Source organism: Triturus cristatus, chromosome 3_1 (assembly GCF_964204655.1).
Source record: "Triturus cristatus chromosome 3_1, aTriCri1.1, whole genome shotgun sequence".
Classification (NCBI taxonomy): Eukaryota; Metazoa; Chordata; class Amphibia; order Caudata; family Salamandridae; genus Triturus; species Triturus cristatus.
In genome coordinates, this window is record NC_140583.1 from 1,052,897,057 (window position 1) to 1,052,920,730 (window position 23,674).

A 23,674-nucleotide genomic window follows, 5' to 3' on the forward strand; every position below is an offset into this window, starting at 1 on the left:
TCATTGTACTTCTATACTATTATGCTTAGACTAATATATATCAATCTGTTTTTGGATTTGAATTTGAAATAAAACGTACTAACTTGAGGCTTGGTTTCGAATTGAGTTACTGTGTAAACCATTGGCTACTCTATAATTTGATATTGGACAGAAATATTTTTCTCCTAACCTCTCAAGTCACACAAAAAAAACGTTGAATAAGTGTTACTGAGTAGGTGGGCCCAGGCTCCATCATAGCCATTGGATATATCAAAAACTGTAATGGATGATGTCAGCTCATGGCCAGTGGAATGGTTGGGACAGTTCAAGGAACAATGGTAAACTGATGCATGTTCTGGAAAAAATCAGTAAAAATATATATTTTAGAATATTTGATTATTGAAAATGTATTTGTAATTGTCATTATGTAGGGTCACTGAAGTATTGACATATAATAGTAATTGTATGGTACTACTCCCCACCAAATTCTAAAGTTCATTCTGGTACTACACTACAGAAAGTGCCCACACTACTGAATTACTTGTTAACAATACTAACGTTGTTTACATGGTGTTGACCCATTAGCCTTAGGTGGTCTTCCCTCAACCTTTTTACCTACTTTTGCTAATTTTGGTGCAGAAATTTGTTTTTGTTGGCCTTAGGACTCTGCACTTTACCACTGATAACCAGTTCTAAACTGCTTGTGCACTCTCCTTTAAACATGGTTTATTTGGCTTATATCAAATTGACATATTTCATTTACTTGTAAGTCCAATGTAGAGTGGTATGCCACATACCCAGGGCTTGTAAACTAAATGTGACAAGTGGGCCTGCAGTACTTAATTACCACCCACTTAAGTAGCAGCTTGCAACATGTCCCAGGCCTGCCCCTGCAGCCTGAATGGAGTTTTAAACTACCATTTTAACTTGGCATTCAAAGCCCCTTGCCTAGCCTTATACTACCCTTTTATTACATATAAGTCACCCTTAAGGTAGTGCCTAGTTACCCAATAAGGCAGGGTGCTATGTAATTAAAATGTTGGACATGTACTTTTAAGTTTTACATATCCTGATAGTGAACAACTCCTAAAATTATTGTTGCACTACTGTGAGGCCTACCCTACCTTTAGGATAACAGTGGGGTTTCCTTATTACATTTAATAAGCTGTAATTCTTAAATAGGAGCAGCCCTCTCCAGCCTGTTCTCCCTTTCAGCCTTTCTTTCTGCCAGCTTCTCTGGTGACAGGTTGCGAGAGGACACACTGAAACCTGCACGGGAGGGGATTTCCAATCTTGGGAGTAAGTTACCCCCTTCTCAATAGGCTGCATTCCAAGTCCCTCTTGTGGGTCCTGCTCTGATCCTTCCTCATCCTCCTCTTCCTCCTGGTCATCTGGTGGGTCTCTGTCCATCCCCTTAAGGCCTTTTGAAGCGCCACCTTCTTGGTAGCTGTTGGACTTGGCCCTTTTTGCAGGGTCATCCCTGAACTTTTTGCTTTCCTCCTATATTTTTTATGACCTGTTGTTGGTGGTTTTATGACTCTGGGCACTTTCCAACTGCTGTTCAGTGCTAAAGTGCATATGCTCTCCCTATTGTAAATTGATGTATGGATTAGTGATTCCATGATTGGCTGGTTTGGTTTACCTGTCAGACCCTAGTACAGTGCACCAGGAGTGCCCAGGGCTGGTAATCCAAATGCTGCTGGTGGGTTTACAGCACTTGGTTGTGTCACCCACAGAAGCAGCCTGTAAAAGTGTGTCTAAGGCTTGCCATTGCAGAGCCTGTGTGCAGTCTGGTACTGCCATGCTGACTGGGCAAGTGCACCACTTGCCAGTCCCTAAACCTTCCCTTTTCTTCATATCAGACACCCCTATGGTAGGCCAAAGGACAGGGTGCATTGTAAGTATAACTAGCACAAGCCCTGGTGTGTGTGGCATGTTCTAATAGTGAATTACAGCCATTTTCGTTTTTCATTATTGCAAGGCTACCTGTTCTCCATAGGCCAGAATAGGCAGTTTGATTATTACATCTTATAATCCTAACTGACTCAGGGAACATGGTAGAAATTCAAATTTAGCATGCCTGAACTCAGAATGATAAAATACATCTTTTAGTGAAGTTGGTTTTAACATCCTGTGTTTGAAAATACCACTTTTAGAAAGTAGATATTTTCTTGTCTAACCATCCAAACCTGCCTCTGCTAGGCTGTGTATTCCTTGTCTGGAGTTTGAGTGACAGGGGCTGGGGGATTCCAGTAGACAGGGTGAGTCAGCACAGGGCTGAATAGAGAGATCTGCATCTAGATGGGTGGGAGAAGTTGCACCTGGGACCTGAATAGGGATGTGCCTTCTCTCCACAATGCTGACTCCACCTCCTGTGGTGCGTCTGATGTCTCTGCCCTGCACTCTGAAAGGAAAGGAGTCTTGTCAAAAAAGTGCTCCAGGACTGACTAGAACTGGTTTGGACTAGGCAAAGGCCTCTCTAAGAAACTGGGTATATATATTGGGACCCAAACCCAAGTACTTTAGATCACTTTGGGAAACAAGAAGAAACCTGTGCCGAGGAGTGAAACCAGAAGAAACTGAGGAAAGACTATCCCTAAGCTGAAGTGCTACTTGGGGGATTGGCCTGCAGTGGTTGCCTGACTGCCAAAGAAAGGAGAAAGGACTTTGTGAGAACTTTTATTCAACTTGTGAAGGATCTCCAAGGGCTTGGAAAAGAGCTTGCGTCCTGCTGAAGTCTTAGGGCCAACAGACTTCACCCACCAGCTCCCCAAGAGTTCTTTTGAAGTACCTGCAGTTGTGCTGGACTTTTTGAGGACTTGCGTGTCGCAAGGAGCTGGAAGCGCGACTCAAGAACAAGAAGCGGGCCGGCAAACTGCCGCTGCCACTTCACAACACGAAGCGCCTCGCATCGCCGGAGAAGAGGATCGACGTCGCATCAGACACCGCCGCATCACCGGAAAGCGTGTCGCAGAAGAATCGCTGAGTCATCGCAGGTCCACCGAAGCGCCTCGCATCGCCGGATAAGAGGATCGACATCGCATCAGATGCCGCCGCATCTCTGGGAAGTGTGTCGCAGGGCCTGTTGCGGCTCATCACCGGAGAAGAGGATCGACGTCACATCAGGCGCCGCCGCATCTCCGGGAAGTGTGTCGCAGGGCCTGTCGCGGCTCGCATTGTTGTGGAAGCAACGCGCATCACCAGGGGAAAGGATCAACATCACATCAGACGCCGCCGCATCACTGGGAAGCGTGTCGCAGGGCCTGTCGCGGCTCTCATCGTGTGGAAACATCTTGCATCACCGGAGAAGAGGATTGACGTCGCATCAGGTGCCGCCGCATCACCAGGAAGCGTGTCGCATCAAGTAGAAAGCACCATCTTTGTTTATTTGCACCGGATCTTCAACGCATCACCGTCTTTGCAACACTTTCGTTGCCCTGCATGTCGCATCTTAAGGTACATTGAACTCTGAGTGTTGCATTTACCATCTTAAGAGTACTAAGCTAAATTCTACCATTTTAAAGTAACAGTATTGTGGATTTTTGTCGTTTATGGTCTTGTGTTAAATCTATATAAAGAATACTTATTTTTTAGATAAAACTTGTGTGGTGTCCATCTGTAGTGTTGTCACTTGGTTACTGTATGTGTTCACAAATGCTTTACACACTGCCTCTGAAATAAGCCTGACTAGACGCAAGGGTCCCTATTTGTCACAGGTACCTACCTATGCCAACTAGAGACCCCCAAATCTAACTGTAGCCCTCTTGGTGCACAACCCCCTCTCTTGGCAAAATTCCTTGAGGTCAGCTACAGTATAGCCCTCCAGGTTGGCAAGCTCAAACTCCATCTTTGGAAGTGAGGCTGCAGACACAATCAGTCAGGTAGAGTAAGAATGAATTTAGAAAAAAGCAAAAAGGCCAATCAAAGAGAATTTAAAACCCAAATTGGTCTTAGATTTTGGATGGTAGTGTACACCAAATAACTGTATAAAACAGCACGTACACAAGTCCTGATCCTCACCCCTGATCACCAATATTAGAAAATGGGTTACTGGTTGACTGGGGTGTGAGCCCTGGTCAAGCAGCAACCACAATCCTAGTCAGGGTAAGGCACAGGCAAACCCCAAATTAACCTGTGCTGGAGCCCATGGTAGCTTAGCACAGAGCAGTCAGGTTTAACTTAGAGGCAATGTGTGAAGTATTTGTGAAACACTTCAACCAGCAAATCACTGAAAATAGCACACAAAAGATCCCATACCAGGTTAGAAAAGTAGAACTTATTTAATAAATAAAACAGGACAAAAACAGCAAAACTTCAATACGTAGAATTGGAGTCATGATTTTTTTCAAGAATAAACTGTAGAATAGCACCTAGAAACAGAAAGAACCAACCGGGGCTATCTGGACATGCTTGACCGGGTCAAAGTCAAACATTTCGGCTGACAGTGATAAAATCCAGGTTGAATACAGTCCCAAATTAGTCCCTCTGAAATTTCACCTTATCAAGTTTTATGCCAAGAGTCCCATAGTTCGTGTTGGAGAGGGCCTCGAGGAGCAAGGAGAGTGTGGTGGGCATTGGGCAGTGTGGCGAGAAAAAGAGGCTGGGTGTCACAAACGGGCAGACTAGAGCTTCATTTTGGCGGTCCTCCACGTACTGTTGATGCTGATGTGTTAAGACATGGGATGGTGGCCGATTGCACTGATTTTTTGTGCGAACGGCACAGTTCCAGTACGAATGGGCCTGTTCGCGGTCATAAAGAGCCCAACCAAGGATTCAGGACTGAGTAACTCCCTCAAGTGCACATAAGTCTAAGTAAAGCATACAGGAGTGATATATGCACTGTTTTATGTATGAAAAGAAATCTACAAAATTGATGCATTTATATTGCGATACGAACCTGATATAGAATGTGTATAGTCAAGTGAAATGTAGATACCTTATGACTACCTGTACACAGTAAATGTATATATACACTTCAAAAAGCAAATAAAGATATATTTAAAAAAAAATGAAAAACAAGGATTCAGGACCTGTGTGGCACCACTTGGGGGCCAGAAACTTACTGATGACAGGTCAAGGAGCTGTTGGCGATTTTTTGGTCCTGAGGCTCAGATCAGGAGGCCAGCAGACTAGCTGTTTGGGTCACTCTGGGGTCCTGGGTTCAATATGAAGCAGCAGGTCCACGTCTTTTTCCCCAGGTAAGAGGGGAGCAGGCAGCATGTCAGTACAGCAGGGCAGCAGTTCCTTTAGAGCAGCAGTCCAGCAGAGTGCCAGTCCTTGTAGCAGCACAGCAGCCCTTCTTCCTGGCAGATTACCCACAGGTCCAGAAGTTTACGGACGTGGTGGTGTCTGAGAGCCTTCTTTCATACACAGTTTTGTCTTTGAAGTGGGGAGAAGCTTCTACAGGCATGCCTTTTAAGTGTGCAGATGCCCTGCCTTCCCTGCCCTGGCTCCAGCCTAAGTATAGGGGGTATGTAGTTCTTTGTGTGGACACAGGACACAGCCTATTCAGATGTAAGTGAGACTGGGCCAGCTTCTCCCTCCCATCCTGCAGTGATGGTCCATCCAGTCTAAGCTCCTATTGTGCGTGGCTGTCTAGGAGGAATACACAAATCCCAACTGCCACCTACACACAGCCATGTAACCAGAGACAGGGTGCAGACACCATATGGCTAAGGCATGAAAATGCCAATTTTCTAAAAGCAAGAAGTATCAACTAGAGCACTGTGTTCTAGACAGGATATGCACAACCTAATACACTCGTGTGAGAGTGTGTATTATCAATTCCTCAAAAACGTAATAGTTTAACTTAATGAAAAAACACATATGCTGACAGTATAATACATTATCAACATGCTGTAAATGCAGTTTCAATTTTCAAACAAACTATGAAGCAATATCCTTCTTCTTGATGTGCTTCTTTAATTGGCACGTCTGATGAAGAACCAAATTCAAAATACATTTCTACAGTTCATAAGACAAATCAAAATCAGTATGGTGGAACTCATTCCTCAATCCCAATGCATTTCGGGCGTTACCACCACCCTTCTTCAGGGGTTTCTACAAACAAAATTAAGCACATTTAATACATTACTACGACCTAAGTTAATGAACTGAGACAGAAATGAAAAATGAAACAAGGTGGTAGGCCTCTGTTTACCAGGAAGGTTAAAAGCTACAACGTGAAATAAGCGAGTTAATAGTTGGCCACAACGTGAAGTTCCTGTTTCAGAAGGCGGTGCCGGGTCTCGCACAGAACTAAAAAGTGCCATATCATCTAGTGCCCAAAATGTGTGAACTCAGATTAACGTGCCGCATAAAAAACAATATCTACCAAAAAATGAAGACCTGGGTCTGGGCCCTGAAATGTTGTACAATCGGGTCAGTGGAAACCTGTGAGACCAAAATGGAAGTGAGCTAAAAGTGTCCGCGTAGCGCAAACACCATTGAAGTTGAGCCATAGTGGGAAAGAAATACAAACTCACCAGGCGTCTAAAACGCTGGCAATGTCCGACTTGCTGCTTAATAGCACGAATTATAAAACACTAATTGCGAGATTCCAATGTGACCACATGAAGAACTCAAATCCGGAGCACCATGGATGCGTGAAGAAATCTCTCTGAAAAATGTGTCGTGAATTAATAAGAGTACGAGTTCACCTGTAATAGTACTAAGATTGGTCTTGCACGGCATGAGGTTACTTACAGTTGCCGTCTCACAAATGCCACTCCTATTCAAATTTGAGAGCCAAAGTGTAACCATCCGCTTGCTGATGACGCTTGTTAAATGCACTCGACCGCTACAGCCGGAAGCGTGCAGCGTTTGCGCGATGAAAACAGAAGATGGACTCTGAGTAATGTCACTTACTCGAAAATGTCGGCCATATTAAAGTGGAGTGTTAATACCAAGTGTGGGGAAAAAGTGCAAAGAAACAAAAGAAGTGACTCAAACTATGCAACATTATAATGTTGTTATTCCTCGTGGAATACAAAGAAATTTAAATAAAGAAGGCGATAGAAATAAGAAGGCAGTGTGAGATAGCGCTATATGTTAATGTAGTTTTTGGTACAAGTAATATTGCAATCTAATACAAAGAGACTGCATGTACATGATGACGATTGTTCACAATGCCTAACCATATCATGCTTATAACAAATTGACAAAGTGGAACACTATACATGATGTGCATGTAAATAATACAATTGATGTAAAACTGGTTTTCTCTCAACTATTACATGAAACATGCCTCAATGTAATGAGATAACATCTGGATCAATTCCTAATACATTACATTTGTACACTATTGCAGCAGAATGAGACTAATCTCTTGTCTCCGCTTACATGAACATACGACATTCTGTAAAAAGTGATATTATAAGATGAAAAATCTAATACATTTTATGGGCCGTGTTACACCAAGTTTACATGTCTACTGCTTTGCTGAGACAGTGCTAATTGTACACAAATATGTTACTATAAATTAATAACTCATCCCAGTTTACGTGTATACACATAATGTTACAAATGATGGTATTAAACCCATGGTAAATACAATTCATGTTATATATCATGTTAAAAACATGAAATTCAATTGCATCACGATATCCGTTTACTGCACAAAGATGTTAATTATAGGCATATCATGCTGAATCTTAATTGTGCGATTGTGTGATGTGCATCAACCCAATGACTTGCTAAAGGGGAGCTCAATGTTCTGGTTCGAATCCTGCTTTTGTGTTCTGTGATGCGAATCCGTAAAGATCTTTCGGTCTTCCCAACGTAGTACAGGCCACACGGGCACCGTATTACGTAAATGACATATTGCGTATTGCAGTTGGCCGTGAAATGAAGTCTAATCTGTTTACCTGACCAGGGGTGTGCTATAAACGTGCCAGTGATCACATTATTGCAGTGTGAGCAATTGTAACATCTCGTCATTCCCTTGTGTAGGTGTGTGTCTTAGGTATCTCGTTTCGTTAGCAATTCTTTAAGATTGCGGGACCGTTTATATGCAAAAAAAAGGCCGATCTGTGAAAAGGTTGCCAAAATCAGGCTCTGCATGTAACAGATCCCATCTGTTTAAAATGATTTTTTTTATAGCGGGTGAGAGGTTCGAGAAAGTGGAAACAAATACTTCCCTTTTCTCTGTGGTTTTATGTCTCTTCTCCAAAAGTGTTGATCTGGAAAATTCCTCTAATCTTGCTGCTGATTCTTCCACAATTTCCCTCGGGTATCCCCATGCCAAAAAGTCTAGTTTTGTCTTTTCGAGAGTTTCTACCAATTGTACTGGATCTGTGGTGATACGCTTGATTCTCAAGAATTGAGAAAATGGAAGATGTCTTTTTAAAGACCCCGGGTGAAAGCTATTGTAGAGTAATGTGTTATTGCGGTCAGTGGATTTTTTGAAAACTTTGGTGATGATCTTAGATTCCTGTAATTCAATGCTTATGTTCAGGTATGATATTGCCTGTCTGTCTAAAGTGAACGTGAACTGAATCCTGGGATTTAATTCATTAAGTGAACTGAGCTTCCTCTCTAAATCTTGTCTCTCTCCGCGCCACATGATGAAGATGTCATCAGTATACCGGCGGTATATGATGAGATGATCTATCCATGACGTGTCATTCAGCACATTCTCCTGTTCGAACTTCATTATGAAGATGTTAGCGTAGCTGGGTGCCACCGCAAAACCCATGGATGTACCATTGGTTTGAAGGAAATATCCCTCCTTTCACTTGAAATAACTATTGAAGAGACAGAACTGTAATAGTTCTAGGAGAAAAACTTTATTGGCGGGTATGTCCCCCTGCTGTAGCAGGGCCCACTCAATGGCTTCAATGCCCTCGGTGTGAGGTATAGAAGTCTATAAGGATACTACATCCACTGTGCCTAACCATATTGTTTCTCCAAGAGGTAAAGACAAATCATCAAGTAGCTTCAAAAAATGGGTTGTGTCCTGTACATAGGTAGGTCCTGACTGCACAAATGGTTGCAAAAAGGTATCTAGATATTGGCCCAAAGGTTCATGGATGGAGTTGCACCCTAACACAATGGGACAAAGTGGAGGATCCCAAAGATTTTTGTGAATTTTAGGTAACATGTATATGAATGGCCTACGTGGAAACTTCATATCCAAAAAGTCAAATGTCTTGGTATTGATCCATCCCATAACCGTGGCATGCGTCAGTATATGTGAGAGGGTTGCTTGAAATTCAGAAGTTGGATCTTGGCTTAGTGGCTTAGTGGTAAATATGTGGATTTATCAGACAGCATCTCATTGACTTTTGCCTCATAAAAATTGCTATCCATTACAACCAAGGCACCCCCCTTATCTGCTGGGAGGTACACTAATGACCCTTTAGTTCTCAAAGTTTTAAGTTTTCTTCTGTCCAAAGGTGTCAGATTGTGGCGTTTTTTAGATGGATTCGGTAATAGAGAAAGATCTCTTTTCACCAGTGTCTCAAAATTGTCAAGGACCTTCTGAGAGACAGGAGAAATAAAAGTACTTTTGGGTTTGAACTCAGTGTACTCCGTGTCTGTGGATTCTGTACTCATAGAACTTTGGTTGAAGAAAAAATATCGCAGTCTAAGCTTCCTCATGAACTCATATAGTTCTATTTCTGTGTTAAATGATGTAGTGTGAAATGTGGGCACAAAGGATGTTCCCTTATTTAATACCGCAATTTGCGCTTTAGACAATGTGGCAGAAGAAATATTCACCACTAGTGCTTTTTCTGTCTCCTGCCTGAGCTGGTTTGTTTTATGCTTTCCACTACCTCTACGGATTTTATGGTGCCTGTCTCGAGTGTGGATTGTCCTATTGGTGGATTGTTGGCCGCTGGACTAATCTCCAAAAAAGAAACCTTAGCGCCAGAGGTGGATGGTACTTCTGAAAGTGTGAGGTCAGCTATAGGCGGTACTGGTGTTCTGGTTAAGCAAGTGTCACTAATGGAAACTACACTCTCCTCGGACTAGGAATTCCCGGGTTTATGGTATGTGCGCTTCTGCGCATATACCTCAGCCCAGGAATATACCTCGTCTAGCTTGTAGTCGATGGTGTCACGCCTAAACTTCCGAATCTTGCGCTCATGAATTTCTTTGGCATATAGATCTAATTTTTTGTTGATTGCCTCAAGCGATGTCGACCAGTCTTCCCCTGCCATGCGTGTTTTTAAAGATTCTTGTAGATCATGGATTTCCTGCTCTAAACCAGCTAGAACACTGGAAAGTTCCTCAACTATCAACAAGATGAGATCTAGAGAGCACTTGTTTAAAATGGAATACCATTTGTCCATGAATTTTTTATTAATCTTAAACATCATTGGTTTGAGTGGTAATCTCAAGCCCCTCGGAATCCTGCTAGCTTTATGGTATTGTACCAAGGTTGTGGCGTGCAGACGCTGATTAATTTCACATCGCATCAAATATTCTAATTGTCTCAGTTACTGGACAACCGGACCTTGTGTCACATCAAGTGCGAGCCTCCCGGATAAGGCCATATATCTCTTGTGCTTCTGACAAACTATAAACTTTGGTTTCAGCCTTGTTTTCTGTAAGATGTAAAATATCTTATTTTCTACGGTGCTACTAAAAGCTGTTGTGGGTAGAATAGAGAAACTAACAAAACGTAATAAACTAAAAGATGTTGTGGGTAGAATAGAGAAACTAACAAAGCGTAATAAAAGTAGCATTATCAGAATTGATATTTAAAATCCAACTTCACAATAGGTTAGGATTTTAAATTAGGATTCCAGAGACACCAGACATGAACCAGTCATCTCTTCCCTTTTGGAAATTACACTTACAAAATATAATAAGACATCTCCAATGTTATCCTACAGGAGAGATAGGCTTTGTAGTAGTGAAAAACAAATGTAAGAGTTTTTCACTACCAGGACATGTAAAACTTAAATGTTCATCTCCAACTTTTTAAACACATTGCACCCTGTCCATGGGCTGTCCAGGACCCGCTCTAGGGGTGACTTATATGTATTAAAAAGGAAGATTTGGGCCTGGCAAAAGTTTCTGCTAGGTTGATGTGGTAGTCTAAAAGTGCACACACAGACTGCAATAGCAAACCTGAAACATGATTAAAGGCCTACTTAAGTGGATGGCACCATCAGTGCTGCAGCCCCACTAGCAGAATTTAATTTATAGGTCCTGGGCACATGGAGTGCACTTTACTAGGGACTTAAAATTAAACTAAATATGCCAATTGGATATAATTCTATGTTACCATGTTTTGGGCAGAGATCAGTGGTAAAGTGTGCAGAGTCCTAAGGCCAGCAAAAAATAAATCAGCAAAAACAGGTGGTCTGAAGGCAGAAAAGTTAGGGGTAAACCATTCCAAGAAAGCCAAGTCGAGCAGTAGCAATGTGATGTTTGGTATCTATGAAATTGTAATGATAAACCCTTTTCAAAAGTATTTTTTAGTAGAATTTTGATAGTGCCACTTTTAGAAAGTTGGCATTTTTCTGCCCTTTGTGCCTACAGCCTGTCTTGGGTCACAGGACAGGCTGTAGCTGACAGTTATACTTTGTGAATTCCTCCCAGACAGTCATACAATACAAAAATTAGGTGTGCCTTAATGGGCCATCGGCTGGCAGATTGGGGGGTGGAGCGGAGTACAGCCCCACTTGCAATTGAAAAGGGTGTCCTCTCCCTTCACACAAAGAGCCTAAAGACCCCACGTTGTCAATGCAACCAGCTTAGAGGCAGGGCAGAGGAGTCTGGAAATCAATGCACTTCAAAGAAACGTTCCAGAACTCGACCTGCGAAGGAAGTCTCAAAGGTGTTGCTGTGCCCTCCTGTGCACTCTGCTAGACTGCTGCTGTACCTGGAAGGATTGCTTTGCTGTCTGGAGCTTGCCTTGATCCCTCAAGGCCATCCCTGTTGTTGAGACCTGCATCTTCCCCTGAACCCAGAACTACCAGAGTGACTCCAAGTGCTCGTTTGCTAGCCTCCTGTTCAGAGCCACAGGGACACAAAAGGCTCCCACCATCTTGAACCCGTACTTGGACCCATCCTGAGTGAATCCCAAACCCCCGGGAGGTGTCCCACCAATCCTAGATTAATTTGTTCTCAGCCCTCTCCTGATGGAGCAGCCTGAAACTTTCCAGGAAGGAACTGAGGGGAATGAGACCATGGCAAAATAAGCACTAACAAAGCCAAAAGGCTGGCAGCGAATGCCAGTGCAATTGGCGCTGACAATACTTGATGAACATTTGAGAGTAGATAACCTGCAATCTTACATGACTATCAATGAACCCCTGAAGGTGTTGTGCGAAGGTGGACTGTAACACGTGTGAACCAAAGCATGATATTGACTACCGATGAATTGAACAAGCTCCCATATGCTCTTAAAATAATACTCACTCTGGTGTTTCAGCTTTCGACTGTGTTTTGGCTGGAGACTGAGGCGTCTTCTGGGCCGGGGTTTTGGTCTGTAAAATGTGAACTTAGTTAAATAAAAAGAAAACTGCTGATAAGAGCGTGCACAAGAAATCATCCAAATTGCATATTTTTTTTTTTATTTCTAGTTTACAAAAATAGGAATCATCAGTTTGACACAAGGTCCAATAGGTATTTGGGCTAAAGGAGTCCCTCATCTGGGGAACTCAACGAATGACAAAGCATGGTTATATTGCTGCCTTTGTGGGGTCTGACTAAAAAGGCTTTGGGGTTAGTCAGTCAGTCAAAATGCATGTTTATTGAGGTCTTTAAACGATACACCAATTTGCAACCATAATCACTCCATATATATTCATTTAATTTCAAGCAGATATACATTTCATCTAATAAAATCTTATTAAAATCCACACATTAAAATATGCTTTCAAATATAATGCCTGACCTTATTATACAATCACATAGGTTACTTAAAACACCACTCTTATTTTAATTTTAAAATAATACTTTTAACTGCCATCATGAATCTCCCGACGGCACATGCTATATCCAGAAAACGCATATCAGTTAAAAGTTCTGCAGCTTGCTCATTTAAAAAATATTGGGCATAAAAACTGTCTCCGCTGCTGTATAAACTTCAAACAGGCCAATAAAATGTGCAAAATATCGCATTTGGTATTCAGATCACTGGTACAGTTACCTCCTGGTTGGATCCTTTTGAGTTTTACCATGCCATTAATTTGACAGGAATTGATTCCAATTTTTATTCTCAATAGTCCACTTCTTATCCAATGATTACGTAATATATCCACATACAGAAATCTCTCTTTGTTCTGCCAAGATTTTAACATAAATTGTACTGGTTTCTTCCCATTTAAATACTGTTAGACATATTCATAGGACAAATCTTTAACTATATTCCTTAATTCACTGTTTGAAATTTCAGTTTGTCGGTTCTGTAGGCCCAGCTTCACCTTCATATCCTTACAGACTGCCCCCAGATTTGTTTTGACATTTTTTGCCCATTTCAATTCACTTTACAGAATTTAATTTTTACATCACTGGGAAACTCTCTATTCCTCCGCCGCACTCATTCTTTTCAAGAATCTTATTAGCGCCATTTGGGTCAGTATGTTCCATGATATCATGCTGGTTTCCATTCTTACCATTTGTATCATGATGGAACCGGGAAGGGCCAGTAGTCTCTTTAAACATTTCCCCTCCTCAGCATCCCACCAACTTTTGCCACTAATATATAGCAGCTCGGCTACATATTGCAGTTGTTGCGGGTATCATTGCTACATAATCTTTTAAAACGGGTCTATATGACATTTCTCCAAAGTCCTTATTCATTTTTTTCAGGCCACTCACCGAGGCCACAGCCCTGAGCTTCAGAGCTTCCATATATGTCTTCCATTTTAGGGACCTTTCCAAAGCATAGCGCCCGGGTTTTGTCCATATATACCACTAGTTTTTTAATAGCTACAATATTCCCTAAACACATCCAGTTTCCTTTGCAGATCTATTTCTGTTTGACCTAGAATTACAAGGTCATCTGCATACATGCATGTTTACCATTTACTATGGCCTAAACCATTTGACAGTCACTAGTATGGAGGGCAGATCAGCTATAAATAGAGAGAAGAGTAAGGAGGCCAATACGCACCCCTGTCTCAACCAGGTCGTAATTTATATTTTTTGTGTCAAGGTCCCCTCTGTATCCATACTGGCCTGAGCCCAATCAGTCTTGTATAGCTCCTGATTTAGCCTTAGAAGGTCTTTTGGAATGCCATATTTTAGCAATGCTTCACACAGGCGATTCCTGTCTACCAAATCAAAGGCTGCACGGAAGTCTACGAAACAGCAGAATAAACTCCCCTGCTGCCGGACAGACTTCTGTGTAATGGACCAGAGCACAAAGCAATGGTCAATTGTAGAAAGGCATTCCTTGAAACCCCCCCTGTTGTGGGGGCACAATATGATTCAAATTGACCCATTCTTTCAATATTCCTAATATTATTTTTGCAATTAGATTTTCTGCCATGTCTAAAAAATTGATCAACCTATAATTCTTTGGGGTTTTTATAGCTCCCTTTTTATGGATGGGCCTAATAATTGTGCCTCCAATTTTTGGGGATCTTCCCCGTATCTAAAATCTCAGAACAAATATTATATAGAAGTTCTGCCCACCACTCCAGGTGGGTTTTTATTATAATTGCAATGAGGTTATGAAGACCGGCTGCGCGAGTCTGGGTTAAACTTGCAATAATACTTCTAATATTACATAATGAGAATTGGGACCTCATGTCCTCATCCACTTTCCTCAGGGAATTGCTCTTCTTCTTACTGACTCCTCTTTTTTTGCCATGTATCTCTCCATATTCCTCCAAATCCTCTTCTTCCACCACACAGTTCATTGTGCCCTGTGTTTTTCCTGACCCGTCTTGTACTAATTTCCCGAAAAGATTTGTGTTTTTGGTTTCTATTCCTTTAAACAAATGTCCCCAACACCGCTCTCTGTGGGCTCTTTTCTGGCCCCTCGTTAGGGTTTTATAAATTCTCCGTAGCTTCATCAGGGCATGATAACTTTTTGTTATTACATCTTACTTTGAGGTCTCCTTTTCCCTTTCCTTATCTGCGCCTTTAAATTCTTACATTCCTCAGTAACCCATTTATTTTTCTTGCATTGATTACTCAGAACCTTCTGATTCCTTGTTCCATTCTCTTTTAGATCTACTCTAAGGCACTGTACCACCTGACTGATTATATTTTCATACCACTCCAGATGTTTTACTGGGTTGTCCTTCAGTACTGTATTTTGTTGTAAGTTAAATAAGTCTTCTATACATTCATCTGTTAATCTAGTAGTGAGCCACTTTGGATAATCCATCTGTAGAGGGATCACCATTTCTCTCAGTGTCCTTTCACCTCTAATTGGTTTTAATTTAAGGGGATGGTGATCACTTTCCTCTTCAGACCCCACTTGAAAGTCCCGTATTTTGTCACAATTCCTGGCATGCCTAAATATATAGTCAATTGGACATAATCGTTGCCAACATTGTTTGTCTGACATGCTAGGCAGTCATCCCCCACCCTACCATTCAGACAAAACAAGACCCTTGAACTCTGGTACTTTCCCAATTCCAAATCGTGTTTACACCATTTAATTTTGGGGAAGCTTGCCACCTTTATATTGTACTAGCTTAATATTTCTTAAAACCAGATGTCCAGTTTATTTTGGTTTAATTTATGGTTCAAATCCCCCATCAATATCAGAATATCTTTATGGTAGTTCTCACATAGGTAGCCCACATCTTCCTTCAGCCTTCCCATTTCAGACTTATACTCCCCAGCCCCTCACCCCCCTATATATATGTATTCACTATTATCATGTTTTCATTCTTGCGGTATGGGTCCCAAAAATCCACTTCACATGTCACCAGCCATTTGCATCTTTCTTCTAGAGATGTCATCTTCCTAGCAATTTTGGTGGATATCAAGATAATCACCCCCCTGCAAGGCGTACTTGTTGGATCCTCATAGGAGACTTTCTTACCTGCACATACCCTTCAATACTGGGGGTTTCATCGCACAGCTATATTTTTTCTAAACACACAATCTCATAAAGATCTGTTCGCTTTTAGAAATTTCCTCATTTTGATATTCTGCTACCCCATTAATATTCCAAGAAAGGACCCCAAGGCTGTGCGATAAACCAGCATCCTAATCTATTTCACTTAACCTCCTCACTTCTTCCTGGGCTGGTATAGAAGGGTTCATATATCTATTTTCATACATCACATCTCTCCTGCCTTTAGAGGACCCAACACCTGACACCGTAATTTCGATATCATCTTTTTCATTTAATGCCTGATCGATTAGTCTTACTTGCCTTTGTCCTAATCCCGCGTGTTGTCTCAGGAATAATTTTTCATGATTACCCACTACAGTCACTTCTTGGACTAACCTGACTCCTTCCTTAGACATCTCATTTTCCACTCTTATTAATGTTGATTTTACCAATCCTGAAAACATAAGAACTTTTGTGATCTAATTTCCCTTTTTATTCTGCATCAATCCTACCTTACTTGCCTGAGGACTTTTGTACCTATTTTTTTAGGCTAGCACATTTGGAGAAGGTAAAAAATAGCTGGGACCAATTTAGGGGCACAGCTTTCTCGCTCTTTTCTCCCTCTCCTATACTGTGGTGGTTCGACATATAGCCGCAAGTTACTTCTATCAATTTTTTCTTCATCTGGGAGTCCTTCTTTGTCCTTGCCTATATCCCCCTACCCAGCATTTCCAATCTCCTAATACTAGTTCCTTGTTCCATCGGATTTTCCTTTCTACTTAATCTACTTAATCCACGCTCCTGTTTGTTAAAAAACGTTCTTTCCTACTCCTGAATAATGGGGCCACTGCCCTTGGTCGACCTCATGGTTTCTTTCCTCTATCTTCATAACTCACCCAGCTTTCAGGCTCTTTTGAGATTCTTGGGAGGGGCTTTTTCATTTGTAATTTTTCAAATCTCTTATTCCTACTACCCATAACTTCAACCTTTTTTTCCAGTAGTTTCACTCCACCTTCTTCCGAACCTTTACGCCTTTCACCACCCTCCTTGTCCTAGGTATATATTGTTTATATCTTGTTGACTCCCCAATTTTCTTTATGAGCAAAGGACAGCTAGAAGTAAACATGCTGTCTGCTCCTGGAGACTGGGCGACTTTCTCTTTTGTCACTGGTGGGTCTTGGATTTCCATATTTGGATTGTTACTTCCACCGGTTTCACTATAGATGGCATATGCTCACGGATTTGTTTAAGTACACCCGCAATGATCTGTAGCTGGTCTGAAGTGTTTTTTGTGGGATCACCATTATATCAGGAATGGAGGCTGATGGGGATTCTGCGATCTCTAGGTTTAAAATGAAGTTCTGTACTGAGCCTGTGCTTACCTCATTTACTGTTGTCCAAGATTGCACCATACTCTTATCCCGCAGCCCCTGCTCTCTCCTATTGTTACCAAAGGCCTTGCCACAATGTTCCATCATCTCCTTGTGTTTGCTTTGTTCACCCTAAGTTGGCAGGGTATGCCCAGATGTGGGTCCCTTGCTCACTTTGCCACTGGACTCAAGCTAGCCAGGCTGATGAGGGCTGTTAGCCCAAAACCGGTCCAAGGATGCTTGTTTCCGGTCCAGGGAAGACATGGCTTGGCAGTTCAGACTGGACTATTCCCATGACGCACAGGGTCAAGACTTATTTGCATATAGCTGTGTCTGAACTGGGGTGGCGAAGTGAGCTAAAGATTGATGATGGATTCAACCCAGATTTATGACTGGGTGTGAGTGTCTGAAAAGTTCCAGCCCTCCATCCATCATCTCCATGTGTTTACTTTGTTCGCCCTTGGTTGGTAGGGTATGCCCAGACGTGTGTCGCTTAATCACTTTGCCACTGGATTCACGCTAGCCTGGCTAATGAGGGTAGTTAGCCCGAAATCGGTCCCAGGATGCTTTTTTCCGGTCCAGGGAGACATGGCTTGGCATCTCGGGCTGGACTGTTCCCATGAGGCATAGGGTCAAGACTGATTTGCATATAGCTGTGTCTGAACTGGGGTGGCTAAATTAGCTAAAGAACGATGATGGATTCAACCCAGATCTGTTACTGGGGGTGACTGTCTGAAAAGTTTCAGTGCTCCGCCCATCATCTCTTTTGTGTTTGCTTTGTTTGCCCTAAGTTTGCAGGGAATGCCCAGATGTGGGTCCCTTGCTCACTTTGCCACTGGATTCAAGCTAGCCTGGCTGATGAGGGCTGTTAGCCTGAAACCGGTCCAAGGATGTTTGTTTCCGATCCAGGGAAGACATGATTTGGCAGTTTGAGCTTGACTGTTCCCATGAGGCACAGGGTCAAGACAGATTTGCATATAGCTGTGTCTGAACTAGGGTGGCCAAGTGAGCTAAAGAACAATGATGGATTCAACCCAGATCTGTGACTGGGGGCGAGTGACTGAAAAGTTTCAGCGCTCCGTCCATCATCTCCTTGTGTTTATGATGTTCTATATTTCCAGCACTCCACTCCAGTATTTGTAACCCTCCACTAGCTAGAGGGGAAAATAGTAGAGGTGATTAGGACAGCCTTGAATTGAGAGAAAATTCTCTTTGATTTGAAGGAACTTGGCAGCTTAAAGTGGGTAGACTTAAAATTAGTGAGTTCAGGCTTATATTCCCAACATCAATCTGTTGCCCTGCTCCAATCAAAGCGGTACAAAAGGGGGTGGTGATGGACGGAGCATCAGAAAAAATCAAACACTCATACCCAGTCAACAGATCTGGGTTTGATCCATCACCGTTCTTTAGCCCACTCTGCCACCCCAGTTCAGACATGGCCATATGCAAATCAGTCTGACCCTGTGCCTCATGGGAACAGTCCAGCCCAAACTGCCAAGCCATGCCTTCCCTGGACCGGAAACAAGCTTCCTAGGACCAGTTTCTGGCATTTCAGCCGTCTTCAGCCAGGCTTGCTTGAATCCAGTGGCAAAGTGAGCAAGGCACTCACGTCTGAGCATACCCTGCCAACTTATGGCAAACAAAGCGGTACAAAAGGGAGTGGTGATGGACAGAGCATCAGAACCAATCAAACACTCACACCCAGTCAACAGATCTGGGTTTGATCCATCGCCGTTCTTTAGCCCACTCTGCCACCCCAGTTCAGACATGGCCATATGCAAATCAGTCTGACCCTGTGCCTCATGGGAACAGTCCAGCCTGAACTGCCAAGCCATGCCTTCCCTGGACCGGAAACGGGCTTCCTAGGACCGGTTTCTGGCATTTCAGCCGTCTTTAGCCAGGCTTGCTTGAATCCAGTGGCAAAGTGAGCAAGGGACTCACGTATGAGCATACCCTGCCAACTTACCTGGCCACCCCTTTGGGCTATAAGATCCTGAGAGTTGATCGTAAAGGGTCAAGAGGGGGAGGTGTTGCTGTTATCTATAAAGAATGCTGGGATCTTTCTTTGGGTGACTCTCAGGACTGGGCAGGCTGTGAGGTACTGGACTTTAGTGTCCGACTTTCAGCTCACTTCACTCTTGGGGCCTCCCTGATCTATCGGCCTCCGGGCCCTCCTGGCTCCTTTCTCCAAACTTGGGGAGACTCCCTTACTGCTAGGGCGGTCAGGTTCTCTCATTATTTGGTGTTGGGAGATCTGAACTTTCATTTGGTTATGCCTCATGAGAGGGAGGTGATGGACGTATTGGATCATCTAGCCATGGCCCAACTTGTCCAGCTTGTCCGCCTGCCAACTCATCAGGCTGGTCACCTATTGGATCCTATATGCTCCAACTTTTCCATCGTGGTTGAGGACCCTCTCCCTTTGATTTGGTCCGACCACTATATCTCGTATTTCTCATGGACAGTCTCCAGGACAGAGGCTTGGTTGCCTGGCTTTTCGAAACCTGTCTTGGGGAAAATTGACACCCAGAATTTTGTGCACGCTCTGGACTCCACCAGGCCGGTACTGTCCGGGAGCTTGGAGGAGTGTATGACGGGATTCACGGATTGGTTGTCCAAAGCAGTGATCTCTGTGACCTCTCGTCGGCCCATAAAACTGGCCAGAGCATCCCCTTCTAAACCATGGTTTACCCCGGCTCTTAAAGCTCTTAAACACGATTGTAAAATTTTGGAGCGGGCATGGCGGAAGAGTAATTACTGCCCTGTGGCGAAAACAAAACTACGTACTATGCAAAGATCTTACTATGACGCCATATCTGCGGCTAAAAGCCAGTTTTATGCGGTCCGCATCGAGGCGGCCAGGAATAATTCCAAAGAAATCTTTGCTATAGTTCAGAGCTTCATCTCTCCATTAGCCCAGAAAAGTGCCACACCCTCTTCTTTTGATTGGTGTAATACTCTGTCTGAGTTTTTTAGAGATAAGATACTGGCCATTTAGGCATCCTTTTCTCCTGACAGTGAGGTACGGGATGGCGCACGGAATGAACTGACCACTCCCTCTACTTTATTGTCTGCTTTCTCCCCGGTCCCTCCCTTGGAAACTTTGAAGATTCTTAAAGGGCTTAAGTCGGGATCCCCTGCTGATGCATGCCCGGCCAGACTCTTAGCAGAGGCTGCTGATTGTATCTATCTGGAGGTCAATCTGATTATCAACCTTTCCCTTCAGTCTATGGTGGTCCCTCAGGTCTGGAAGCAGGCCAAGATTCTTCCTCTGTTGAAGAAACCTTCTTTGGACCCGCTTAATCCGGTCAGCTATCGCCCCATCTCCCTCCTGCCGGCTATTGCTAAGGTTTGTGAGAAGGTGGTGCACAAACAGTTGTCGGATTTTGTGGAGACGGAGGGTATTTTACATCAAGCACAATCGGGGTTCCGGATAGGCCACTGCACCGAGACGGTTCTAGTCGAGGTGGTCGAGGCGGTTCGAACATGCCTGGATGCTGGGGGCAGAGCAGCCCTGATCCTATTGGATCTCTCGGCGGCCTTCGATACGGTCCCACACGGCCTTTTGATGACCCGTCTCACTGAGATTGGAGTCTCTGGGGCCGTGTGGGGCTGGCTCAGGTCTTTTCTTGAGGAAAGGGCCGAACAGATCTGGATCCCCCCGTTTCGTTCCTCCCCTCATTTGGTCACTACGGGAGTCCCGCAGGGCTCTGCACTCAGCCCTCTGCTCTTCAATATTTACGTCACACCATTGATTCATCTTGCAGAGGATCTGGGGGCCAAGGTTTTGTCGTATGCTGACGACACCCAGCTACTGTTTACGTGGGATAAGACCTCCAGCTCTGTTCTGGCCGCCCAACAGTGCCTTCGATCCATCTTCACTTGGCTGGCTAATGCTCAGCTCAAGTGTAATGAGCAGAAATCCGAGATCTTGCTTTTTGGCACGTTTCCTACTGACTTCCGTCAACAGCTGTGGCCTCAAGAGCTTCCTCCTCCCTTTTCGGAAGGACAGCCCACTAAGAACTTGGGCATTTGGTTTGAGGAGAACCTTTCGTTCTCTACACATATTAAGAAAACGGCCGGCTGTTGCTTTGGTCTCATTAAAACACTTAGGAGCTTTTTCCCACTGATCCCGCAGGCAGCCAGAGTAACTGTAACTTGCGCTCTGATTCTTTCTCGGCTAGACTATGCCAACTCCTTGTTCACTGGGTCACCTGGTTATATGGTTAAGAAGTTGCAGGTGGTCCAGAACACGGCGGCTAGGCTAGTCTTAGGTTTTTCATCTAGGTCGAGCGTCACCACGCACTTGAAATCTCTACATTGGCTGCCTATCGCGGCCAGGATCAAAATTAAATCTCTGGTCCTGGCCCATCGTGCTCTTCATGGGCAGGGCCCACTCTACCTTCAAAGGCGCTTTGCCTTCTATGCCCCAGCAAGGGTCCTGCGCTCGTCGGCTCTCCGCTTGGCTGTCGTCCCGCGTTACAAGCTTCAGAGGATGGGAGGTAGCTCTTTGGTGGTCAGAGCTAGTAGGGCCTGGAATGCCCTTCCTCTTGATCTTCGCCTCACTCAGGAGCTTGCATCTTTTAAGAAAAAGCTTAAAACATTCCTTTTTGTATGAGTGTCTCTTTCCCCCCATCTGGTTCGCGCCGGGACACTCTTGAGTAGCTGAGCGCGTTACAAATGGAATAAATGAAATGAAAATTATGGCGAACAAAGCGGTACAAAAGGGGGTGGTGATGGACGGAGCATCAGAACCAATCAAACACTCACACCCAGTCAACAGATCTGGGTTTGATCCATCACCGTTCTTTAGCCCACTCTGCCACCCCAGTTCAGACATGACCATATGCAAATCAGTCTGACCCTGTGCCTCATGGGAACAGTCCAGCCCGAACTGCCAAGCCATGCCTTCCCTGGACCGGAAACAGGCTTCCTAGGACCGGTTTCTGGCATTTCAGCCGTCTTCAGTCAGGCTTGCTTGAATCCAGTGGCAAAGTGAGCAAGGGACTCACGTCTGAGCATACCCTGCCAACTTATGGCGAACAAAGCGGTACAAAAGGGGGTGGTGATGGACGGAGCATCAGAACCAATCAAACACTCACAGCCAGTCAACAGATCTGGGTTTGATCCATCACCGTTCTTTAGCCCACTCTGCCACCCTAGTTCAGACATGGCCATATGCAAATCAGTCTGACCCTGTGCCTCATGGGAACAGTCCAGCCCGAACTGCCAAGCCATGCTTTCCCTGGACCGGAAACAAGCTTCCTAGGACCGGTTTCTGACATTTCAACCGTCTTCAGCCAGGCTTGCTTGAATCCAGTGGCAAAGTAAGCAAGGGACTCACGTCTGTGCATACCCTGCCAACTTATGGCGAACAAAGCAGTACAAAAGGGGGTGGTGATGGACAGAGCATCAGAACCAATTAAACACTCACACCCAGTCAACAGATCTGGGCTTGATCCATCACTGTTCTTTAGCCCACTCTGCCACCCCAGTTCAGACATGGCCATATGCAAATCAGTCTGACCCTGTGCCTCATGGGAACAGTCCAGCCCGAACTGCCAAGCCATGCCTTCCCTGGACCGGAAACAAGCTTTCTAGGACCGGTTTCTGGCATTTCAGCCGTCTTCAGCCAGGCTTGCTTGAATCCAGTGGCAAAGTGAGCAAGGGTCTCACGTCTGAGCATACCCTGCGAACTTATGGCGAACAAAGCGGTACAAAAGGGGGTGGTGATGGACAGAGCATCAGAACCAATCAAACACTCACACCCAGTCAACAGATCTGGGTTTGATCCATCACAGGTCCAGGCAAGACATGGCATGGCAGTTCGGGCTGGACTGTTCCCATGAGGCACAGGGTCAGACTGATTTGCATATGGCCATGTCTGAACTGGGGTGGTGGAGTGAGCCAAAGAATGATGATGGATTAAACCCAGATCAGTTGACTGGGGGTGAGTGTTTGATTTGCTCAAACGCTCCGTCCATCATCCCCTTTGGTATAGCTTTGTTCGCCCTAAGTTGGCATTCAAGATAGCCTGGCTGATGAGGGTTATGAACCCGAAACCGGTCCCAGGATGCTTGTTTCCGGTACAGGGAAGACATGGCATGGCAGTTCGGGCTGGACTGTTCCCATGAGGCACAGGGTCAGACTGATTTGCATATGGCCATGTCTGAACTGGGGTGGTGGAGTGAGCTAAAGAATGATGATGGATTAAACCCAGATCAGTTGACTGGGTGTGAGTGTTTGATTTGCTCAAACGTTCCATCCATCATCCCCTTTGGTATCGCTTTGTTCGCCCTAAGTTGGCAGGGTATGCCCAGACGTGGGTCCCTTGCTCACTTTGCCA

General features: G+C 44.1%; 1 protein-coding gene across 1 annotated transcript in view; it reads right to left on the reverse strand.

Moving 5' to 3' along the window:
- The window catches only part of LOC146861498 (uncharacterized), a 186,820-nt gene that overhangs the window by 63,184 nt on the left and 99,962 nt on the right, over window positions 1-23,674 (reverse strand). The window contains exon 7 of the mRNA XM_085646445.1: window positions 12,355-12,422. Within this exon, the coding sequence (XP_085502571.1) occupies window positions 12,355-12,422 (68 nt within the window). The remainder of the gene's footprint in view (window positions 1-12,354; window positions 12,423-23,674) is intronic.